This window comes from Antedon bifida, chromosome 3 (assembly GCF_963402885.1).
Source record: "Antedon bifida chromosome 3, ecAntBifi1.1, whole genome shotgun sequence".
NCBI lineage: Eukaryota > Metazoa > Echinodermata > Crinoidea > Comatulida > Antedonidae > Antedon > Antedon bifida.
Window position 1 is genome coordinate 11,719,373 of NC_136228.1, and position 22,448 is coordinate 11,741,820.

General features: G+C 33.4%; 3 protein-coding genes across 3 annotated transcripts in view; 1 reads left to right on the forward strand and 2 right to left on the reverse strand.

The window, feature by feature from the left end:
• Positions 1 to 1,118: 1,118 nt before the first annotated feature.
• Positions 1,119 to 4,784, reverse strand: LOC144838144 (alpha-2,8-sialyltransferase 8F-like). Its single transcript, XM_078693504.1, has 7 exons — positions 4,654 to 4,784; positions 3,970 to 4,158; positions 3,169 to 3,304; positions 2,665 to 2,777; positions 2,299 to 2,388; positions 1,643 to 1,899; positions 1,119 to 1,315 (listed from the first exon to the last, which is right to left on the reverse strand). The coding sequence occupies exons 1-7, from the start codon at positions 4,782 to 4,784 to the stop codon at positions 1,119 to 1,121; spliced, it is 1,113 nt and encodes a 370-aa protein (XP_078549630.1).
• Positions 4,785 to 5,727: 943 nt separating this feature from the next.
• Positions 5,728 to 12,850, reverse strand: LOC144838145 (alpha-2,8-sialyltransferase 8F-like). Its single transcript, XM_078693506.1, has 7 exons — positions 12,720 to 12,850; positions 12,051 to 12,239; positions 11,408 to 11,543; positions 10,905 to 11,017; positions 10,539 to 10,628; positions 6,335 to 6,591; positions 5,728 to 6,007 (listed from the first exon to the last, which is right to left on the reverse strand). Exons 1-7 carry the CDS (start codon positions 12,848 to 12,850, stop codon positions 5,910 to 5,912), a joined length of 1,014 nt encoding a protein of 337 aa, XP_078549632.1. The 3' UTR covers positions 5,728 to 5,909.
• A 1,823-nt stretch (positions 12,851 to 14,673) lies between these two features.
• The window catches only part of LOC144838573 (rab GTPase-activating protein 1-like), a 50,065-nt gene continuing 42,290 nt past the window's right edge, over positions 14,674 to 22,448 (forward strand). Inside the window, exons 1-3 of the mRNA XM_078693988.1 lie at positions 14,674 to 14,784; positions 15,300 to 15,806; positions 21,835 to 22,054. Coding sequence (XP_078550114.1) covers positions 15,311 to 15,806; positions 21,835 to 22,054 — 716 coding nt within the window. The 5' untranslated portion in view covers positions 14,674 to 14,784; positions 15,300 to 15,310. The remainder of the gene's footprint in view (positions 14,785 to 15,299; positions 15,807 to 21,834; positions 22,055 to 22,448) is intronic.

The following is a 22,448-nucleotide window of genomic DNA, read 5'->3' on the forward strand; positions in this document are numbered from 1 at the left end:
GTCGTATATACTGTCACAGACGCAATCACTGCTATCAGCAATCTTTCTTTGTTATGCATACTATAGACTAATAGAACATAGTTATGAATAATTTTGACATGCAATGTTTTCTACATTCATGAACATGTCAGATCAGGAAGTGGACCTTGATACTGTAAGTCTAAAAAAATCGCTTTAAGGTCCACAGAGGCTTACTCTAATTTGAGATAGAGAATTCACGGTGGAATCACCTTCTCGACTCTAGATAACTTTAGTACTCAATACAATTAGGCCTACTATAAGTTTTTACAAAATTGCACAGTTCATGAGCAGTCTTTCTATAAAAGTAATCCATAAACTTACCTTACAAATGGCTCGCTGACTAAGAGACCGTACATAACATAGATACATTAAACAGTAATACGGTATAATACACGCTACAATACATTACAGCATAATACGGTAATAAAGGAACAGGAACAAAGTATAAATGATGCTGTAAGTGAGGTGTGGCTGTAGATTGCTTCTGAGGAAGTGTCGTTAAGGTGTGTCTTCCAAGAAGTGGCTATGAGGTGTGTCTTCCAAGAAGTGTCTATGATGTGTGTCTTCCAAGAAGTGTCTGTGAGGTGTCTCTTTGAAGGGCTCTTCTGAAACTTGGGGGTATATCGGCTTCTGTTCATTAGCATATGTCATTACATCATCTCTGAGCTTAACTATTGGTCTTAAGTTTGTCCAGCCAGGCACATTTTGGAGGAATTGATTAATTGTATATATAAGGTATTCTGATAATGGATTCAATCAATCATTCAAATTGTCTGGAAGTCAAAGCGTTTTAGGTTAAAAATATGGAATAAGCTACCGTACCAATATTTCTCAATAATTGCTTCATTTCACAAAACTACAAAAAAGTTTTTTTTCAGATTTTTTTGTATTTAATAACCACCATAAAAGACCGGTTTTCTTTTACATGATCGTGTAATCATGTATAAAGATGTTGTTAAATAAATATATAAATAAATAAGAGATGAATAACTTATAAACTACACTATTGCTTATTCAAAGTTTTATTTTACCCATCTTTATTATCAATATAAATATGTTCAACATATACATTTATCGACATGTAATTGTATAATTCCTTATATATGTAAGTCTAAGATAATAGCAAATTCTTGATCGAAGCGATGAACTTTAATAATCTTCTCTACACGCGGTGCACTCTTACCATAATAATGGTAACTTACTGGCTTTCCATTCTGGTCAGTGCTGAACGGCCAAAATCCATAAAGATTTACTTTATCACACATTGTCAATGCTGAAGTAAGCCAATATGCACCTATAAACAATTACATAAATATTTTACAGTTCGCATAAAATAAAATTTGTTTTGAATTATCATTTTACGTCCCTTTTTTCAATTCAAAACAGTCAATCAATATAAATAATACAATAGACAGGAAGAAAGCATATCTGGAGCCTGACAATGGAAACGTTGCAGTAAAAAAATCATTCCGTCCTCAAAGTTTAGTTGTTTTGTTTTTTTTAGTCGTTTTGCACAAAATGCTGTCATCGTGTGGCCACACATTTAGGCCTACTATACTGTTTGTGTTTTGGCTGCCAATGCCATATCTAATAGACTTGATCACAACAAAAAAACACTAACCACTTGATGCATATGAAGCATTAAGGCCTCGATTAGACAAGAACTTGTTCATCGCATACCAGTGTGTTGGATGGCCTAATAGTATCTTTAGCTTCATGCCACGTTTAGGCCTACTTCTTCTGACAGTACGCATGGCCAGCTTGGTGTACTCAAAACTCTTTAGGTAGGTGAATCCAGAAATCCATAAGTAACTTTGATATTGCTGAATGTAAGCTATAAACTTTGCTCTGTCTTCCTTGCTTTGTAATCTATTATACCTAAATTAATATAAAAAGATTATCTATGATGTTTTTGAAAATGAAAATATGTTTAGGAATACGGCACACGCAAAACTAAGTATGGATAGGCCTACATCAGGAATGTAGAGAAAATTACGAAAATAGCAATAATAGGTCTATAAATACTACGGTACCAAATTTTCAATGCAGCGCTTTTTTCTTTTACCATACGGCAGGCTCAGGTATACACTATCTGTATGATTTAACTTTCACTGCTTTTTGGATTTTATAATCAGATTTAATTAAGATCCATATATAGTAGGTGACGTTTATAACACTAACAACAACAATGATTCAACTTTTTCATTTCAGGGAGACGTAAAACTGACAAAGACAAGGTGCATTTTCTCGATTTTATGCATGTATAAACAATCTGACTGTTTTTCTATTTGTGATGGGTTAATAGTTACTAAATTCGTGAGAGAACCCACATCTTTGGTAAAACCGTTTAAACGCGGCGTATTAAATCTATAGAAATAAAATGTTGCATTAAAAAAAAATATTACAGTTCAGTTATATGTAGAGTTGAGTTAGCAATTACGAGTTTTGTAACAATTTTAATATTGGTTCTCACTAGGGCTCAACGCAAGGAGAACGTAGACGCAGTTCGAATCACATTGCTTATGATTGGTCAAAATACAGTTGCGTTGCGCTTACTTGCGTTCGAGTCCTGGTGGGAACCAAGCTTTAAAATGTTACAAGAATATTTATCTTCCTCTGCGCGATTTTAGGTTTAGGCCCTACCTTATAATGAAATCCGCGGAGTCTATTTTAGAACCACAACAGCTGCCGTTGAGGATACCACTACTGCCAACTACACTGCACGTATTAAACTGCCTTTCACTATATTGGTGTATCTGTGAAGAAGAATGAATTAGTGGGTGACTATGGTTGCATAATATAAAGCAGAGGTAACTTGCAAATGGCACATGCCTATTTGGGAGTAGGCCAATATGTTTTCGACATACGGTTAATACTATTAGTTTACCGATGTATTGTGACGGTTGTGTATGGAGGATAGTGAGTAGTTTTGTAGTAGGTCATGTCTGACAATTATGATTAACTTAAACTAATTTAATTAGTATATCATATTTGTTGTCTGATCTGTGGCACTTCAAATATAACAAGTGTAGGCCTATACACAAATACATTTTGGTTACATTTTATTCTCATATGTTGTCAATTGCGAATCTATTTCTTAGGACGAAACACCCACCCCTACACAAAGATCTACGACTACATACTTACAGCTGGCAAATTCTTGTAAATGTCACCAGGTAAAATAACTGTTTTATTTGAGTTGATAATTCGGACTTTGTGGTTTTTAGGTACAGTTGTCTTTGTTACGAATTGAAAGGATAACAACTTCTTTGATAAACTACCACTGCAACAACAATAATAAAGAATATCAGATTAACTTCTATTTATTTCCCCCTTTATTTTTTTTCTAAAAAATAAACATACATAAATAAGCAATTGCATAGGCTATAATACAAAAAGAAAGGAAGTACCTTAGAAGAATGGCTTATAAATGTAGAAACTCTCTGTTTTAACAGCTTAAAAGCTCTTAAAAATGTGATGTGCTCATGTGGACATGATGATGTCATATCACTGTCGTATTTGGGCATATCACTACCATATTTGTGCACATCACCCTATTTTTTGTCAAACTAGTTTGATAGTGTAGACATGAAAGCTTTACAATATATATATATATATATATATATATATATATATATATATATATATATGACTTTTTCTCATTCTCACAGATTTCCTCATCTTTATCGTTTCAAATTAATTAATTAAATTTCAGTATATCACCGGGCGGTTTAGAATTAATGTTCTTTGCCTGATTTGTTTATATATATATATATTTGTGGCTGTGAGAATAAGTATATGCAGACAATCTTGATTGATTTATTGAAATATAGTCTACACTATCAGACTATCATGATGATGATGATATCTCTACCATATTTGGGAATATCACTACCATATTTGAGCATATCACACATTTTTTGTTTGCTAGTGTAGACAGAGTCTTACAGAAACAACTGGTCTCTATTTGCTATGTTTGGAGTCCATGGCTTCTGGAGTAGTTTGACTATCTTCTCCAACGGGAACCGATTTTCATTTATCATAAGGAACGTGTCATTGGTTACATTTTTTGTATGGAACAAGCTGTTGTTATACCACTTGACGACTTCATATTGAGACGGAGAATGGTTACCTAGTCTGTAAGAAAATAATGTAGGCCTAGTTTATTCTCAGGATCAAACTATCTCCACCAAAACCTTACAGGCCTAAACAAATACCGGTTCTTTGTTTTCAAACTGATTTAGGCCTAGTGTTAATTAACTAGTAGCCTACTACAGCATGGGCGAAATCTAAATTGAGCGGGTAGTCTAGGTTAGTAAAATTTGAAGCTGTTGAGCTTGAGTGAATATTTTTGTGTCAAATAATAAAAATACACAATTGCTACAAAATGCATGTGACATAAGTGGAAATATATCCGTGGGAGGTGAGAAAAAGATTGTGTATGTAAAACAAGATATTATCCCCACAAATTGTTACTCTGAACCTTCATGAAACTTTTGAGAGCAGGTCTGATTTGCATGCCCTAAAAAGAAATAGATTGGTTTCAATTTTATCTGTGGATATTATTTCTCGTTTGGGTGAGGTATTCTATCTCTGACGTGGCAGTTACTTGTTATACGGTACATTACTCACATGTCAAATTTGTAATTCACATGATGGCTTTCTTCCACGGGATGCTCTTGCTTTGCCAATAAATAGTAAGATGTCGTATATACTGTCACAGACGCAATCACTGCTATCAGCAATCTTTCTTTGTTATGCATACTATAGACTAATAGAACATAGTTATGAATAATTTTGACATGCAATGTTTTCTACATTCATGAACATGTCAGATCAGGAAGTGGACCTTGATACTGTAAGTCTAAAAAAATCGCTTTAAGGTCCACAGAGGCTTACTCTAATTTGACTTTACTTTAGTACTCAATACAATTAGGCCTACTATAAGTTTTTACAAAATTGTGCAGTTCATGAGCAGTCTTTCTATAAAAGTAATCCATAAACTTACCTTACAAATGGCTCGCTGACTAAGAGACCGTACATAACATAGATACATTAAACAGTAATACGGTATAATACACGCTACAATACATTACAGCATAATACGGTAATAAAGGAACAGGAACAAAGTATAAATGATGCTGTAAGTGAGGTGTGGCTGTAGATTGCTTCTGAGGAAGTGTCGTTAAGGTGTGTCTTCCAAGAAGTGGCTATGAGGTGTGTCTTCCAAGAAGTGTCTATGATGTGTGTCTTCCAAGAAGTGTCTGTGAGGTGTCTCTTTGAAGGGCTCTTCTGAAACTTGGGGGTATATCGGCTTCTGTTCATTAGCATATGTCATTACATCATCTCTGAGCTTAACTATTGGTCTTAAGTTTGTCCAGTCAGGCACATTTTGGAGGAATTGATTAATTGTATATATAAGGTATTAAGGTGATAATGGATTCAATCAATCAGTCAAATTGTCTGGAAGTCAAAGCGTTTTAGGTTAAAAATATGGAATAAGCTACCGTACCAATATTTCTCAATAATTGCTTCATTTCACAAAACTACAAAAAAGGTTTTTTTCAGATTTTTTTGTATTTAATAACCACAATAAAAGACCGGTTTTCTTTTACATGATCGTGTAATCATGTATAAAGATGTTGTTAAATAAATATATAAATACATAAGAGATGAATAACTTATAAACTACACTATTGCTTATTCAAAGTTTTATTTTACCCATCTTTATTATCAATATAAATATGTTCAACATATACATTTATCGACATGTAATTGTATAATTCCTTTCATATGTAAGTCTAAGATAATAGCAAATTCTTGATCGAAGCGATGAACTTTAATAATCTTCTTTACACGTGGTGCACTCTTTTCATAATAATGGTAACTTACTGGCTTTCATTTTTCTGGTCAGTGCTGAACGGCCAAAATCCATAAAGATTTACTTTATCACACATTGTCAATGCTGAAGTAAGCCAATATGCACCTATAAACAATTACATAAATATTTTACAGTTCGCATAAAATAAAATTTGTTTTGAATTATCATTTTACGTCCCTTTTTTCAATTCAAAACAGTCAATCAATATAAATAATACAATAGACAGGAAGAAAGCATATCTGGAGCCTGACAATGGAAACGTTGCAGTAAAAAAATCATTCCGTCCTCAAAGTTTAGTTGTTTTGTTTTTTTTAGTCGTTTTGCACAAAATGCTGTCATCGTGTGGCCACACATTTAGGCCTACTATACTGTTTGTGTTTTGGCTGCCAATGCCATATCTAATAGACTTGATCACAAAAAAAAAACACTAACCACTTGATGCATATGAAGCATTAAGGCCTCGATTAGACAAGAACTTGTTCATCGCATACCAGTGTGTTGGATGGCCTAATAGTATCTTTAGCTTCATGCCACGTTTAGGCCTACTTCTTCTGACAGTACGCATGGCCAGCTTGGTGTACTCAAAACTCTTTAGGTAGGTGAATCCAGAAATCCATAAGTAACTTTGATATTGCTGAATGTAAGCTATAAACTTTGCTCTGTCTTCCTTGCTTTGTAATCTATTATACCTAAATTAATATAAAAAGATTATCTATGATGTTTTTGAAAATGAAAATATGTTTAGGAATACGGCACACGCAAAACTAAGTATGGATAGGCCTACATCAGGAATGTAGAGAAAATTACGAAAATAGCAATAATAGGTCTATAAATACTACGGTACCAAATTTTCAATGCAGCGCTTTTTTCTTTTACCATACGGCAGGCTCAGGTATACACTATCTGTATGATTTAACTTTCACTGCTTTTTGGATTTTATAATCAGATATAATTAAGATCCATATATAGTAGGTGACGTTTATAACACTAACAACAACAATGATTCAACTTTTTCATTTCAGGGGGACTAGTCCGGTGGCAGGAGGGGGGAATCACCACCCGAAAGGGGACAAATTGCCATCCAACTTTTCTAGACTAGAATTTTCCGTAGATTACGAATATGGAAGGTAATCGATCAGGATAGGAAGCGTTTTCGAGATATAAGGGGTCAAAGTTCAAAATTGACCAATTACAACAATGTATTATGTATATGTATTATAACAAATTTATTGAAGCACAATTTGGTCTTTTATTACATTTTTATGATTATAAGTGTCTATTCAATCACCTTATGAAAAAAAAATCCTTTGTGAAAAACTAATATTTAATAAAAATTTTCTCATCCTGTTAATCAATCATACGCAATGTAAAAGAGCGAATACATCATTTCATCAGTTGACATACGGTCAATTTCATCAGTTGACATAAGGTCAAAGGTCAACATTTTAATACGCGTATTAGTTAACAAATAAATGCAAACTTGTCCAAACTATGATATTGATGGTTTTACAAGTAATCAAATTATTTGATTAGTAAAGTTATGTTATTTCATTATAATTTTGATTAATATAATTATAATACTGTATTTAATCAAATCAGACTTCGATCAGGATAGGAAGCGAATAGGAAGAGATAAGGGGTCAAAGTTCAAAATTGACCAATTACAACAATGTATTATATACATATGTATTATAACCAATTTATTAAAGTTCAATTTTGTCTTTTAATACATTTGTATGGTTATAGGTATTGTATGGTGTTATTCAGTCGCCTTATAAAACAAATACTTTGCAATTAAAGGTCAAATGTCAATATTGACCAATCACACAATTTGCATTTAAAACCAAATAAAAACTAACATTTAAGACAAAATGTTATGTTTTATCATTCTGTTAAGACATCTATCAATCATACACAATCAAAAGAGCACATTTATCATTACACAAGTTGACATAGGTCAAAGGTCAACATTTAAAAAAATGATATACTAAATAATGCAAAGTTATTCAAACTATGAGATCGATGTTCATAAATGTAATCACGTTATTTGATCAGTGAAATTATGGTATTTTTATATTTTTTCTAGTGCGCATTATTTTAAATGTATTAATATAATACTGTAAAATAAATAATAAAATTAATATTATGACGATTAAAATGTTATGATGTTAAAATGTTGCGCTGACCTTCAATGATTTGCCACTATACAGTTGCATTTATTAGGGCTACAATATTCATTTTTGGAAAATAAACTACTATTCATCAGAACCAGAGAATACCAATTCGTACAGGATAGGGCATAGGCAGATCCAGGTGGCCAAACTCAATCCACAACTCACTACACAGACAGACCACAATTTTTATATAGTCACAGATAGTTTGGCCCATACAGGAAAGAGTTTCCTGTACACAAAGGATTCTAAAATAACCCATATGGATTTGCCCGAATGAACCCTCTAAGGACCCTTTTGGGATCTCTATGTGGTGTGCTACATAAGGCCCTGTATTAGAAATTAATATGGGGTAAATAGTTCATAGATGAACTATGGAATAAAACTAAATGTGCACCCTCAATCTTTAAATAACATTTATGGATTTGCCCAAATGAACCCAAGGGCCGATCCTTCATGGACCTTTCGGGGTTCTCTATGTGGGGCTACAAGAGACCCTATATTGGAAATAATGTATGTGGGGTGAAAATGTGGGTTCATAGAGATATAATAAATATCCCTGTGCACCCTCGATCATCCATAAAGAACATTTTATGGATTTGCCCAAATTAACCCGAGGGCCGGTCGTTCTCCATGGATGGACATTAAGCTCCATAATGGAAATATAAGGGGTGACACTGTGAGTTCATATAGACAGGCGCGGCCCATGGAATAAAGCTGCCTGTAAACTCTCGATCCTTAAGGAAATATAATGGGTGACACTGTGGGTTTATATAGACAGGCAGAACAATGGAATAAAGCTGCCTGTGCACTCTCGATCCTTAAGGAACACTTATGGATTTGCCCAAATTAACCCAAGGGCCGGTCCTCCATGGACATTAAGCCCCATAATGGAAATATAATGGGTGACACTGTGGGTTTATATAGACAGGCACATGGAATAAAGCTGCCTGTGCACTCTCGATCCTTAAGGAACACTTATGGATTTGCTCAAATTAACCCCCAAAGGCCGGTCCTCCATGGATGGACATTAAGCCCCATAATGGACATATAAGGGGTGACACTGTGGGTTCATAATAAACAGGCGGGGCCCATGGAATAAAGCTGCCTTGCACTCTCGATCCTTAAGGAACACTTATGGATTTGCCCAAATTAACCCAAGGGCCGGTCATCCATGGACATTAAGCCACATAGTGGAAATATAAGGGGTGACAATGTGGGTTTATATAGACAGGCACATGGAATAAAGCTGCCTGTGCACTCTCGATCCTTAAGGAACCGATTTGGATTTTGCCTAAAATGAAACAACAGCAGGTCATCTATTTAGACCCTTCTGTGGTTCTCTACTGTATGTTCAGTTCTACATTTGGCCCCTGTATCGGATCAATGCATTTGGCTACATAAGTTACTGTGTTAGAAATATATCGGGTAACTAAAACTGTAGGTTCCAATATTAAGCCATGGGAAAAGCCTGTCTGTGCACCCTCAATCCTTTTAAATGGAACCCATATGGATTTTCCAAAATGAACCAAGGGTAACTTCTGAATTCTCTATGAGCCGTACATTCCGTTTATTGGAGATACATGGATACCTGATTGAAATTGCTCAAATATTTCTGAAAGACATTGTACTGTATAGTAATAGTATTATTCCCCTTCCACACCTCTTTGAATTAAATCCGCCCTGATAGGCTCTTATGTACAGGATTTCAAAGCAATAATCACACCTGTATTTTTCAAACAGTATAATCTATTAGATTGAATAAAAATATCTATTATAAACAATTTGCCGTTAGAAATCTCTATGCCATGTCGTTATTTAGATGAGAAAAACAGGTCAAAGGTTAAAATTACAGAAAAATAGGTGTTTCAGTCACTTTTTGAAAAAAATGTTGCATTATGGCAAGTATAAACATATATATTGTGAACAATTTGACACCAAATATTTATTAATTTATGTTTTTATAACCTTATTCAATTATGTCAAAGGTTAATAACCACACTTCCGGTCATTTTCAAGCAATATCATCTGTTACACTGAATATTATGTATATCTTGGGAACAATTTGCTCCTATTTTTAATTCTCTCCGACCTGCCGTTACTTAGATATAGCAAAAAGAGGTCAAAGGTCAAAATTGCTAACAATGGGGTTTCCGGCCAATTTTACAAAGAAAGTTCTGTTAGAGCTAATATAAACATATACATTGTGAACAATTTGACACCCAAATTATCTCACTACGTCAATTTTGAACTTTGACCCCTTATATCTCGAAAACGCTTCCTATCCTGATCGATTACCTTCCATATTCATAATCTACGGAAAATTCTGGTCTAGAAAAGTTGGATGGCAATTTGTCCCCTTTCGGGTGGTGATATCCCCCCTCCTGCCACCGGACTAGACGTAAAACTGACAAAGACAAGGTGCATTTTCTCGATTTTATGCATGTATAAACAATCTGACTTACTGTTTTTCTATTTGTGATGGGTTAATAGTTACTAAATTCGTGAGAGAACCCACATCTTTGGTAAAACCGTTTAAACGCGGCGTATTAAATCTATAGAAATAAAATGTTGCATTAAAAAAAAATATTACAGTTCAGTTATATGTAGAGTTGAGTTAGCAATTACGAGTTTTGTAACAATTTTAATATTGGTTCTCACTAGGGCTCAACGCAAGGAGAACGTAGACGCAGTTCGAATCACATTGCTTGTGATTGGTCAAAATACAGTTGCGTTGCGCTTACTTGCGTTCGAGTCCTGGTGGGAACCAAGCTTTAAAATGTTACAAGAATATTTATCTTCCTCTGCGCGATTTTAGGTTTAGGCCCTACCTTATAATGAAATTCGCGGAGTCTATTTTAGAACCACAACAGCTGCCGTTGAGGATACCACTACTGCCAACTACACTGCACGTATTAAACTGCCTTTCACTATATTGGTGTATCTGTGAAGAAGAATGAATTAGTGGGTGACTATGGTTGCATAATATAAAGCAGAGGTAACTTGCAAATGGCACCATGCCTATTTGGGAGTAGGCCAATATGTTTTCGACATAATAATACTTAATACTATTAGTTTACCGATGTATTGTGACGGTTGTGTATGGAGGATAGTGAGTAGTTTTGTAGTAGGTCATGTCTGACAATTATGATTAACTTAAACTAATTTAATTAGTATATCATATTTGTTGTCTGATCTGTGGCACTTCAAATATAACAAGTGTATACACAAATACATTTTGGTTACATTTTATTCTCATATGTTGTCAATTGCGAATCTATTTCTCAGGACGAAACACCCACCCCTACACAAAGATCTACGACTACATACTTACAGCTGGCAAATTCTTGTAAATGTCACCAGGTAAAATAACTGTTTTATTTGAGTTGATAATTCGGACTTTGTGGTTTTTAGGTACAGTTGTCTTTGTTACGAATTGAAAGGATAACAACTTCTTTGATAAACTACCACTGCAACAACAATAATAAAGAATATCAGATTAACTTCTATTTATTTCCCCCTTTATTTTTTTTCTAAAAAATAAACATACATAAATAAGCAATTGCATAGGCTATAATACAAAAAGAAAGGAAGTACCTTAGAAGAATGGCTTATAAATGTAGAAACTCTCTGTTTTAACAGCTTAAAAGCTCTTAAAAATGTGATGTGCTCATGTGGACATGATGATGTCATATCACTGTCGTATTTGGGAATATCACTACCATATTTGTGCACATCACCCTATTTTTTGTCTAACTAGTTTGATAGTGTAGACATGAAAGCTTTACAAAAAATATATATATATTTGTGGCTGTGAGAATAAGTATATGCAGACAATCTTGATTGATTTATTGAAATATAGTCTACACTATCAAACTATCATGATGATGATGATATCTCTACCATATTTGGGAATATCACTACCATATTTGAGCATATCACACATTTTTTGTTTGATAGTGTAAACAGAGTCTTACTGAAACAACTGGTCTCTATTTGCTATGTTTGGAGTCCATGGCTTCTGGAGTAGTTTGACTATCTTCTCCAACGGGAACCGATTTTCATTTATCATAAGGAACGTGTCATTGGTTACATTTTTTGTATGGAACAAGCTGTTGTTATACCACTTGACGACTTCATATTGAGACGGAGAATGGTCACTTAGTCTGTAAGAAAATAATGTAGGCCTAGTTTATTCTCAGGATCGAACTATCCCCACCAAAACCTTACAGGCCTAAACAAATACAGGTTCTTTGTTTTCAAACTGATTTAGTGTTAATTAACTAGTAGCCTACTACAACATGGGCGAAATCTAAATTGAGCGGGTAGTCTAGGTTAGTAAAATTTGAAGCTGTTGAGCTTGCGTGAATTAATGTGTCAAATAATAAAAATACACAATTGCTACAAAATGCATTTGACATAAGTGGAAATATATCCGTGGGAGGTGAGAAAAAGATTGTGTATGTAAAACAAGATATTATCCCCACAAATTGTTACTCTGAACCTTCATGAAACTTTCTAGAGTGTGTCTGGTTTGCATGCCCTAAAAAGAAACTGATTGGTTTTAATTTTGTGGATATTATTTAGCCCGTCTGGGTGAGGTATTCTATCTCTGACGTGGCAGTTACTTGTTATACATTACTCACATGTCAAATTTGTAATTCACATGATGGCTTTCTTCCACGGGATGCTCTTGCTTTGCCAATAAATAGTAAGATGTCGTATATACTGTCACAGACGCAATCACTGCTATCAGCAATCTTTCTTTGTTATGCATACTATAGACTAATAGAACATAGTTATGAATAATTTTGACATGCAATGTTTTCTACATTCATGAACATGTCAGATCAGGAAGTGGACCTTGATACTGTAAGTCTAAAAAAATCGCTTTAAGGTCCACAGAGGCTTACTCTAATTTGAGATAGAGAATTCACGGTGGAATCACCTTCTCGACTCTAGATAACTTTAGTACTCAATACAATTAGGCCTACTATAAGTTTTTACAAAATTGCACAGTTCATGAGCAGTCTTTCTATAAAAGTAATCCATAAACTTACCTTACAAATGGCTCGCTGACTAAGCGACCGTATACTAATGTAAAATACATTGCGCAAACTTTCATCTTCTTTATGATCGTGAATGTTTTGATACTGTAAACATTCAATGTAATTCGTAAACCTAAGCACGTATATCTGCGGTCCGGGCCCGTAACTTGACATTTATGAGATTCAAATAGAATGATGATGGACCAAAAAATTGAAACAAATAAGATAATCCGAGTACACTGGCGGCAGATTTCACCTCAGTCTCATGATTTTTAGAATAAATATATTAACTGCTATTTATTTTCTAGCACAAATTAATTTGCTTCCAAAAATTATTGTGGCGGACAGATCACATCGGATTGTATAGCTCAATGCCTAAGGCCAGATCTTATTAAATTTTTGGTTTGAGAATTGACCAAAAAGTTATTTAAGAATTACCTGTATATTCACTAGAAAAGACACTTGATGGCCGATATAAGTAATCGTTGCCCTATGTAAAGATAATATTAGAGTATCTTAATTTTGAACTGCTTTGTGTTTTACTCTTTTAAAAATTTAGTTGATTTGTACTTCTGAAAATATATATAGTAGTAGAACATAGTCGTAGTAGTTATGAACAATTTTGAAATGCACTGCTTTCTACATTCATGTACAAATGCAGCAAGTAGACAATTGATATCGAACAAAAGCGTGCTTTGAAAAATAGATATTCACGGCTCGCAGAATCAACTTCCCTACTCTAAAGAATAAATGACTATAAGTAATAAATAGAATGATATGCCTACTGTTCATGAGCAGGGATTTCTATAAATAATCAAAAAACTTACCTACACTGACGCAGCACTGATAGGCTTATACTAATGTAAAATACAGACTGCGTCTGCTTCAGTGCAAACGTTGATCCTCTTTGAATGTTCGATACTGTAATTGATTAACTGAACATTAAACATAAAACAAAGTGTATCAAACAAGATAATCTAAGTACACTTGGCAGATTGTAAAAGTGTCTACCACCTCAGTCCTACGTTCACCATGGTTGAAGAAAGATGATTTTAAAATTAAAGATTTATTGCTATTTAAAACCTAATTTGCTTTCAAAAATTGTTGAGTGGTGGACAGATCATCGGATCATTTTATAGATCCATGAAATGGGCCAGACTCTTAATAATTTTTAGATTTATTATCAGAATAGGTTTTTCAAATAAAATGAAGGAATAGGCCTACTATAAATTATTTTGAAAGATATTGTGAAAGTTTTGGTGATATTGAATTAGTTTTGAGATAGGTTTTGTTACACAAAATTTGAACAGAAAGAAACAAAGAAGAATAATAATAAAGATTTCATACAATAACAATACAATTGTTATACAATAACAATACAATAATTATAATAGGTGATCATTTTATTCTAAATGACCACAGCTAATAATAAAAACCAAATTCAAGTTTCATACAATTCAAAAGTTCGGTAGTTTACACTTTGCACGCGCGCATATTTAATATTGACAAGTTTGACGTTTGGTGTCGCTCTCTCATTTCCGCCTTGAAAAACATCAACATTAAAATCAAAAAGGGAGTGAAGTATCTGTAGGCCTAGAATTTATATGATGTTTTATCCTTGATTATTTGTAAAATTGGTTTACAACGATAGTAAAATTATCAGGTATTATATATAGCATGATTTTTACAGCTTTTGTGTTTTTTAGAACTTTAATGCAGCATTTGCTGCTAGGTTTTTGGGCTAGGCTAGGCCTAGGCCTAGTTTGCTTGGCTCACCACCTGAAGTTGGTGTACCATCGTGGGGCCGGAAGGTCTGAGGTCTGTAATCGAAAAGGCAAACTAGCCTAGAGTATAAGCAGCCTAGCCTGGAGTGAAATCCGTTAAGCAAGGATATGGGAGAGTTCTGTATTTTAAGATGGGAGATTGATGCCTAGCAGGTCCTACTATAGCCTAGGCCTAGTACTACTACACTAGCTAGATCCTAGGCCTGTTTTTTTTGCAAATTTTAATAATGTATGGTTTTTATAAAATAAATCCACTACACTAACTAGGCCTAGCTTGCTTGCTTGCCTATTTTTGGGTCTCATATGACAATAATATGATTATGCAATTAATACTAACTATATATGGGGGAGAATAAATACATGGCATATAAGTTAATCCTAAAATATTTTTTAGATCAATATTAAATGGAAGAGACTGTGAGTAGAAGTTCGACTGATTCCTTCGCTCCAAGTGAAGAATTCGAAGTAGTATCACCAGGTGACAGATCACCAAACTCACAGAGCGTTTCCAGTAGTGGAACACAAGAAGGACTAAAGATTGCTGGTAACGGCAACATGGATGACTTGACCGAAAACCTAGCAGAGGTACTCAAAGACCAAGCCCACTCATCCGGAGAAGAAACGGCAACTACAGAAGATAGTAAAGCAGCTATAGAGGATGGTAGTTTAAAGACAAATGAAAACACAGTTCAAGATGAAGACAAAGTTCAAGATAACAACGAAGACTCGGAGCATATACACCGTAATCAATCGTTTGATAATCCAGCTGCCAAAGTGGACCAAATAGATGATAAAAACGTTGCTGCTAGTGAGGAAAAGAAAGATAGGCCGAATGATGTGGTTGACAACGTTTTCAAGATTCGTATGAACTCTTCAAGTGACAGGCCTCAGTTCCAGCCAGGTATGATTACATGTAATGATGATGTTTGGTTACCTCAGGTGGTGGATACTAACACTAACAGTTGTTGTGAGTAAATGTTTTGTTGTTAAAACTGTTCCGCAACAGATAGCCATCCGATCCAAATTTAAGCTCCAATTTGACTGTACCTCTAACAAATTTAAGGGAGTACAATAGAATGAGAAATGTGAAAATCTTTCTTATGACACAAATGATAAAATATTGTCAATAGGGTTTTACCCCATATGTTGCGGAACGAGGTTTAAGTCATGTTTTTAATCATACGCACACTGCATGTACAACAAGTTCATTTTCATTCCATACATTATCATCATCAGTAAGTATCTATGTGTATTTTCATCAGATGAATTAGAAAAGTAGTATTACAACTGATTTTTTATACATTATTAATTGGTTCAGTAAAAAAAATCATAAATTAATAATAATAGTCTGAATATTCATGCAAAAACGGGATCAAATAATTAATCTCAAGGGAATGATTAAAATACCCTACTACTGAATATTCATTAAATTATTAGATCAAGTTATTAATGTTGAGAATTATTATACCCTACTGAATATTCATTAAATTATTAGATTAAGCTATTAATATTGGGAATTATTAAAATACTCTATTGAAGAATATTCATTAAATTATTAGATCAAGCTTACTAATCTTGGGAATTATTAACATATCCTAACTCAATATTCATTAATAAAATATTACTGAATATTCATTTAATTATTAGATCAAGCTATTAATCTTGGGAATTATTATTAAAATACCCTACTGAATATTCATTAAATTAATTAGGATTAAATAGGATTAATCTACTAATCTTAGGAATTATTAAAATACCCTATTGAATATTCATTAAATTATTAGATCAGGCTACTAATCTTGGGTATTATTAAAATATCCTACTGAATATTCATTACATTATTTGATCAATCTATAATCCTATGAGAATATTCATTAAATTATTGGATTAAGCAAATCTTATTTTGTGGCTGAGTCATTCTACTTGAATTTTAGATTAGCCTAATTCATGTAAATGACATAGATTAATGAAAAGAATATTTTTATAATTTATAGATTTACTCCCAAGATAATTATTAGGCCTAGACTAAACTAAATTTTAAACAGAAATAGGATCATTAGCCCAATCATTCTAATAAGTGTGTATCTTATGCATCTTTATGGATGTCATTATTTCAAAGTGGTCCACATAATTTGTTTCCTTTTTTGTGGAAAAAAACTATTAAAAAGAGAATAGTGATAGTACAGTACCATAAACCCTTGTTTCTTTAAGACTCTTGTGTGGACTTCTTTTCTGAATGTGCTTCGTTTCGAGATGAGCTTCTTTAAAAAAAGATGCCCGTTTAATTTTAAATGATTTGACGTTCTAAATGACTAATAATAAATCTGATTTAATTGTTTACACTTGACACAAAATAAATAAAAGGATTGGATTAATGGATTATGCAGTTATTCAAAGGGATTAGTTCAATTGCAAGTTCAGCATATCTTCTGTTTAATTGGCCGTGTATGCCAGATTACATAGATTATTAATGTGTCAGACATTAGTAGATTCATTTACATTTATTTTAATAATCTAATAATTAGGTCAATATTTTGCATATTATTTTACTCAGAAAACCTGCTAATTATTTTACACTAGATAAAGTTACTGTAAACCAAATAATATTTTGTAGTGGTCCTGTTTTTTCTGGCAAATATTATAACCAATCATTTTTTTTTCGTCACACACTTATGATAACACAGAAATGTTTATGTACTGTACAGTATATGATACAGTACTATATGAAAATTATTTTTAATATATTTGGTTAATTAAATACAGCAGAATCTTGTTTGTAAACTTTTTATAATAGAAATTCACCAATGTCAAATTTTAAGAAATTATTTTTAAATGAAAACCCACCCCTTTTTGCTCAAATAAATTTATTAATTGTGCTTTGATTAGAGTTCCTTTAGTTTAGATTACGAGTTCTAAGTCGGATTAATTTAAAATTAATTAACAGGTAAATGAATATCTTGAATAGCAGTGGTGGCGCCGAGAGTAACTTACAATTACATGCAAACAAATCATCTTGTCTTAAAAGACTTCTTAAGACTATACTACAGATCTAAAATGAAACATTTTTAATTGTCAATAGAAAGTAAATATAAAGTTTACATTGTTTAAAAAATTCAAGGAAATACAGTATGATGATAATAATATTAAGATTTCAGAATACTGTAATACAGGTATATAATTTTTCAAAACTGGCAACAAAATTATTATTTATTAGAAAAACAGTAAAATGCAATCTCATCCTTATCCGGACATTTTTACCACTGAAATGAATCATTAGGATGAAATGATTATAATAATTAGTATCCGCTAACAATAACATACTAAGCTAAAGGGCCAAACCTTTTAGTATGACTTTACTACATGATAAATAGTTTGTAGCATTCAACATGCAGAGAAGAGGGCAATGAGACACTTGATTCATCTACAGTTTTGCTGGATTCTAGAACAAAACGATGATCAATGACATAATATGTGTAGGCCTAAGGTCCTTGATTATCACAAATTAAGGGCTCCCCTAATAAACAATTTAGGTCCCTAAAAGAATAGTCTGCTTTGAACTGTAAAAGCCTGCTTCTGTAAAAGCCTGCTTCTGTAAAAGCCTGCTTCTGTAAAAGCCTGCTTCTGTAAAACTACAAGCCCGCTTCTGTAAAAAGCTTCCATATTTTTGGGGGTTGACTATATTTCATCAGTAGAGATATTTTGCAGTTCTTATCTACAGTAAGTATTAACTAAACTGACGCAGTTTATATTGTAAACTCCAAACAAAATACTGGTTTTCTAATTAGTTGTTTTTAGTACAGATGTAAATATCATCAAACCACAGGAACATGTTGACTTTAAAGACATTTAAACGACACAAACATCTGATTAAATTTTGTTGACTATTATAGTGTAGGCCTAAGCTGGAACTGTTTACAAAATCCTATTGTTAGTCAAACAATAATAGGTGAAAATTCAACACATAATAATATATTTTGAATCAGATTTAATAGCATTACAATCATTTTATAAGTCTAAATTACTGTATTCACATGGCGAAGACACAAAACTTTTGCTGTAGAAAATGCTGTGCCGCAAACAAGTACTATAATATATAGCATATTAAATAACCTTTGTGCTTAACAGAAAATCTGTTAAAGTACTTTTTATTTGAATAGTATTATTAATTAACGCAGTCTTGTTTGTTGAGTATTTACTTAACTGGTACTCAACGTATTCAATGAATACTTTTTGAATACTGTACGGCAATTTGATTGTATCATGAAATATCGTGAATCAAGAACACAAATGTTACACGGTTTAAAAATCACTGAAGATTTTTTTTTTTCCAACACCCCAATTCCTTACTTCATCTTACTGATTCTATTGTATTATTGTCTTTTTATGTCTCTTAAATGTTGATATTTGTTTTATGTAAAGTGCATGTAAAAGTTAAAATGTTTAGCTCAGTAGAATTGAAATACTTTATTTATACTGGGCGACCTCTTCAATCAAACAAAGACTGGCCTACCAGAGGACCCAGTTATGATCAGTGGCTGTGATTGTACTAGTACACCAGGGTAACCCCCTACTCATCTCGAAATATGTACTAGGTCCTTTAAAGTGCACGTGAGCCAGATGTATACACTGGACCTACAGTTTATAGTCCTTATACGAGTATTACCACCAGAACCGTGGATCGATTGAGCCTCGAACCCTTTCCAATGTTATAGCTCTACTAAATTTACGGTTCCCCTGTCTTAACCGCTCGGTCACTCATAGTGGTTATCAAGGTATTAAAATATCCCTAAAGTGTACACAGGTAAGGTTTATTTTGCACAGAGAAAGGTAATTGAATCATTGACACACATAAAACCTTTCACAGCGCTTGAAGTTTTTTTTTTGCGCTTTATAATTCATAAAACATTAACCATACTTCGGCTTAAAGTAAAACATTCACAATCAAATAAAATCAGATACTAGTGCATCAATATGGTTGCATATTTAGAGACTGAGACATAGATTTGATGATCAATTCATGTTCTCTAGAGGAATGTACTGTTAACAGAAAGTCGAAATTGTCAAGCAATTCATGTGTAAATCTAGCAACTGCTATTAAGATTTACATCATGAGGTAACAAGACATTATGTAGTAGATGTTTACAGATACAATAATATTCCCAATAGAATCTTGTGGGTTGTTTAGGAATATTTAATTTTTTTTTACTGCTTTAAGAAGCATGTTGGATATTTCTTTGTCTCGCACATGAATATTAGAACATGTGTGGATGTTATGTTAAAAAGTTGGTAGAGATAAATTAGATAATTAGCTTTTTTATGGGTGAGTGATGCCTTGAAATTTAGGCAGCCCTTGATGAAAACAATTTTTTCACATGTCCAATCAAATGATGATACATGATTAGTAAGAGCAATAATATTTTGACGATGCGATTTTATTGTTCATATTGATCATATTAGGGAGGTTTCGCAACCTTACGAATACGATAACGAAAACGGATACGTCACGCATTTGTGAAACTTTTGAGCTGATCCCCATTTCATATTCGTAAAGCGTATTCGTGTTGACGAATATCACCAGTCATATTCGTAACTACAAAACGAGTATAGTTTTTGATCTATTTTGCACATTTTGCATTTGAATCAGGAATAATTCATGATTATAATAATATAATTATAGATTTATTGAAAGTAATTTACTAAAGTAATTTACTAAAATGCCAGTCAATTTTGATAAATAGCAGTTTTTAAAGTCCTCACTCGCATTGATGTTACGCTAGGCCTAGGCAGCCAAGCACCAAGCAACACGTACCTGCGCTTCGCTCAAATTTTCCACAGTCATATTTTAGACGGCGCCCTCAATATTTCGTTGCCATGCGAAACAGATTTTTACTGGCTTACGAAAACGAATACGTGTGTGTATCCGTTTTCGTTATCGTATTCGTAAGATTGCGAAACCTCTCTAATGTCATTAAAAATTTTATTTTCATCAAAGCCATTAAATGGTTATCCTAATAGTTCTAGAGTGAAAACTTTTCTATTTCTCTAGTTATGTAAGTCCTAGCTAAGCGTGTAGCTAACTTTAAAGGCCTTGATAAAAAGACTACATAAAGGTACAGTACAGTAATTGTTGCTGCCACACCCAGCACATAACAAGAGAACACAATCTGAAGAAGCTCGATTTTGAAATTGTGCTTTCCTAGTATTTAGTACTTTATATTTCCCATGGTCAACTATGGAATGATCCCTTCTCCTATCAATGAACTAAATTATTTGAAGAGGCTAACATCTACTCTGATCTACCCCTGATGTTTGGTATTCTTTTTACAGAAAGTCATCTTGTCAACTTTTAATGTACAGTAATGCATCTACATCTTCATGTTACTCATTTAATTATATTTTTGATAATTTTGTTACATACCTTTTTAATCTTATATATTTAAATGCTAACATGATATAAATTGAGAAGTTGAGTTCAATAAAGCATACATACATGTACTTTTGCCCACGCAGCCATAAGCTTTGGTGTAATTTGCTAGAGTTCACAACTTGCTCACAAGCAAAAAGCAAACCTCAATCCAGTGCTTGTGAGCAACCTGTCATGGGTCACGCATGCCGTATGTAAACCGCTTGTCATCTGTGAATACAAGTTCAATGGCATAACACAGAAGCCCCTGGTTTAGGGACCCTATATGGCCCTCCAACACTGGAGGCCTTTGGTGTTTTTAATCTTTTTTGACATATTTTAAAGCCTGTTTTTTTTTCTCTGAACCCTGGTCAGGGGCCCCTGTATTAGCTCCTGGGATTAGCCAGTGAGCGCTCATAGACATTACGCCACTGAATATTTGATGTTGTACATGTTCATTTTCTGTTATTGGCCTTGGCTGTTTTATGTGAATGTGAATTAAAGAATTAAATTTGGATTTTTGCAGCTAGAGAAGAAGGCTCTCCACCACCTAGTCCACAACGTCTACGTCTGGAGGGTGATTGTACTCTGTTTAACCGGATTGTTTATCTTGGAGCAGCAACTGTGGATGCCCCCAAAAGCGAGGACGAGGCTACAAGAAATATGAAAATTTTAAAAGCACAGCAATCCCAGAATTCCATTCAGATTATTCTCTCTGTTCCTGGTACATCAGAAGGAGCAGTCAGGTAAAGTTAGACCATCATGCAACAGTGCACATGGTTGTATATGTTCAATAAATCACACACAGCTTGTGAAACCAACAGAAATTCAACTGATTTAAATTGGTCAATGTTTACAACACAAAATAACAGATACATTAAATATTCAACAAGTTTGCTTCTTCCACTGAACATAAAGTGTTTCTGTTACGATTCTTTTAACATTAATAAAGTGAACTTTCTGCTCATAGGCAAGACTCAATATTTCACTAGTAGAGTGTGAAAACTTTAGTAAAAATTTCTCCAGGCTAGTCAGCCCAAATTCCTATTAGGAATTCTAGTAGATCTAGATCTGAATTAGGACAAATTGGCCGTAGCAAATAGTGTTCATATTATTGATACGACTTGGCAGCTCAGAAAT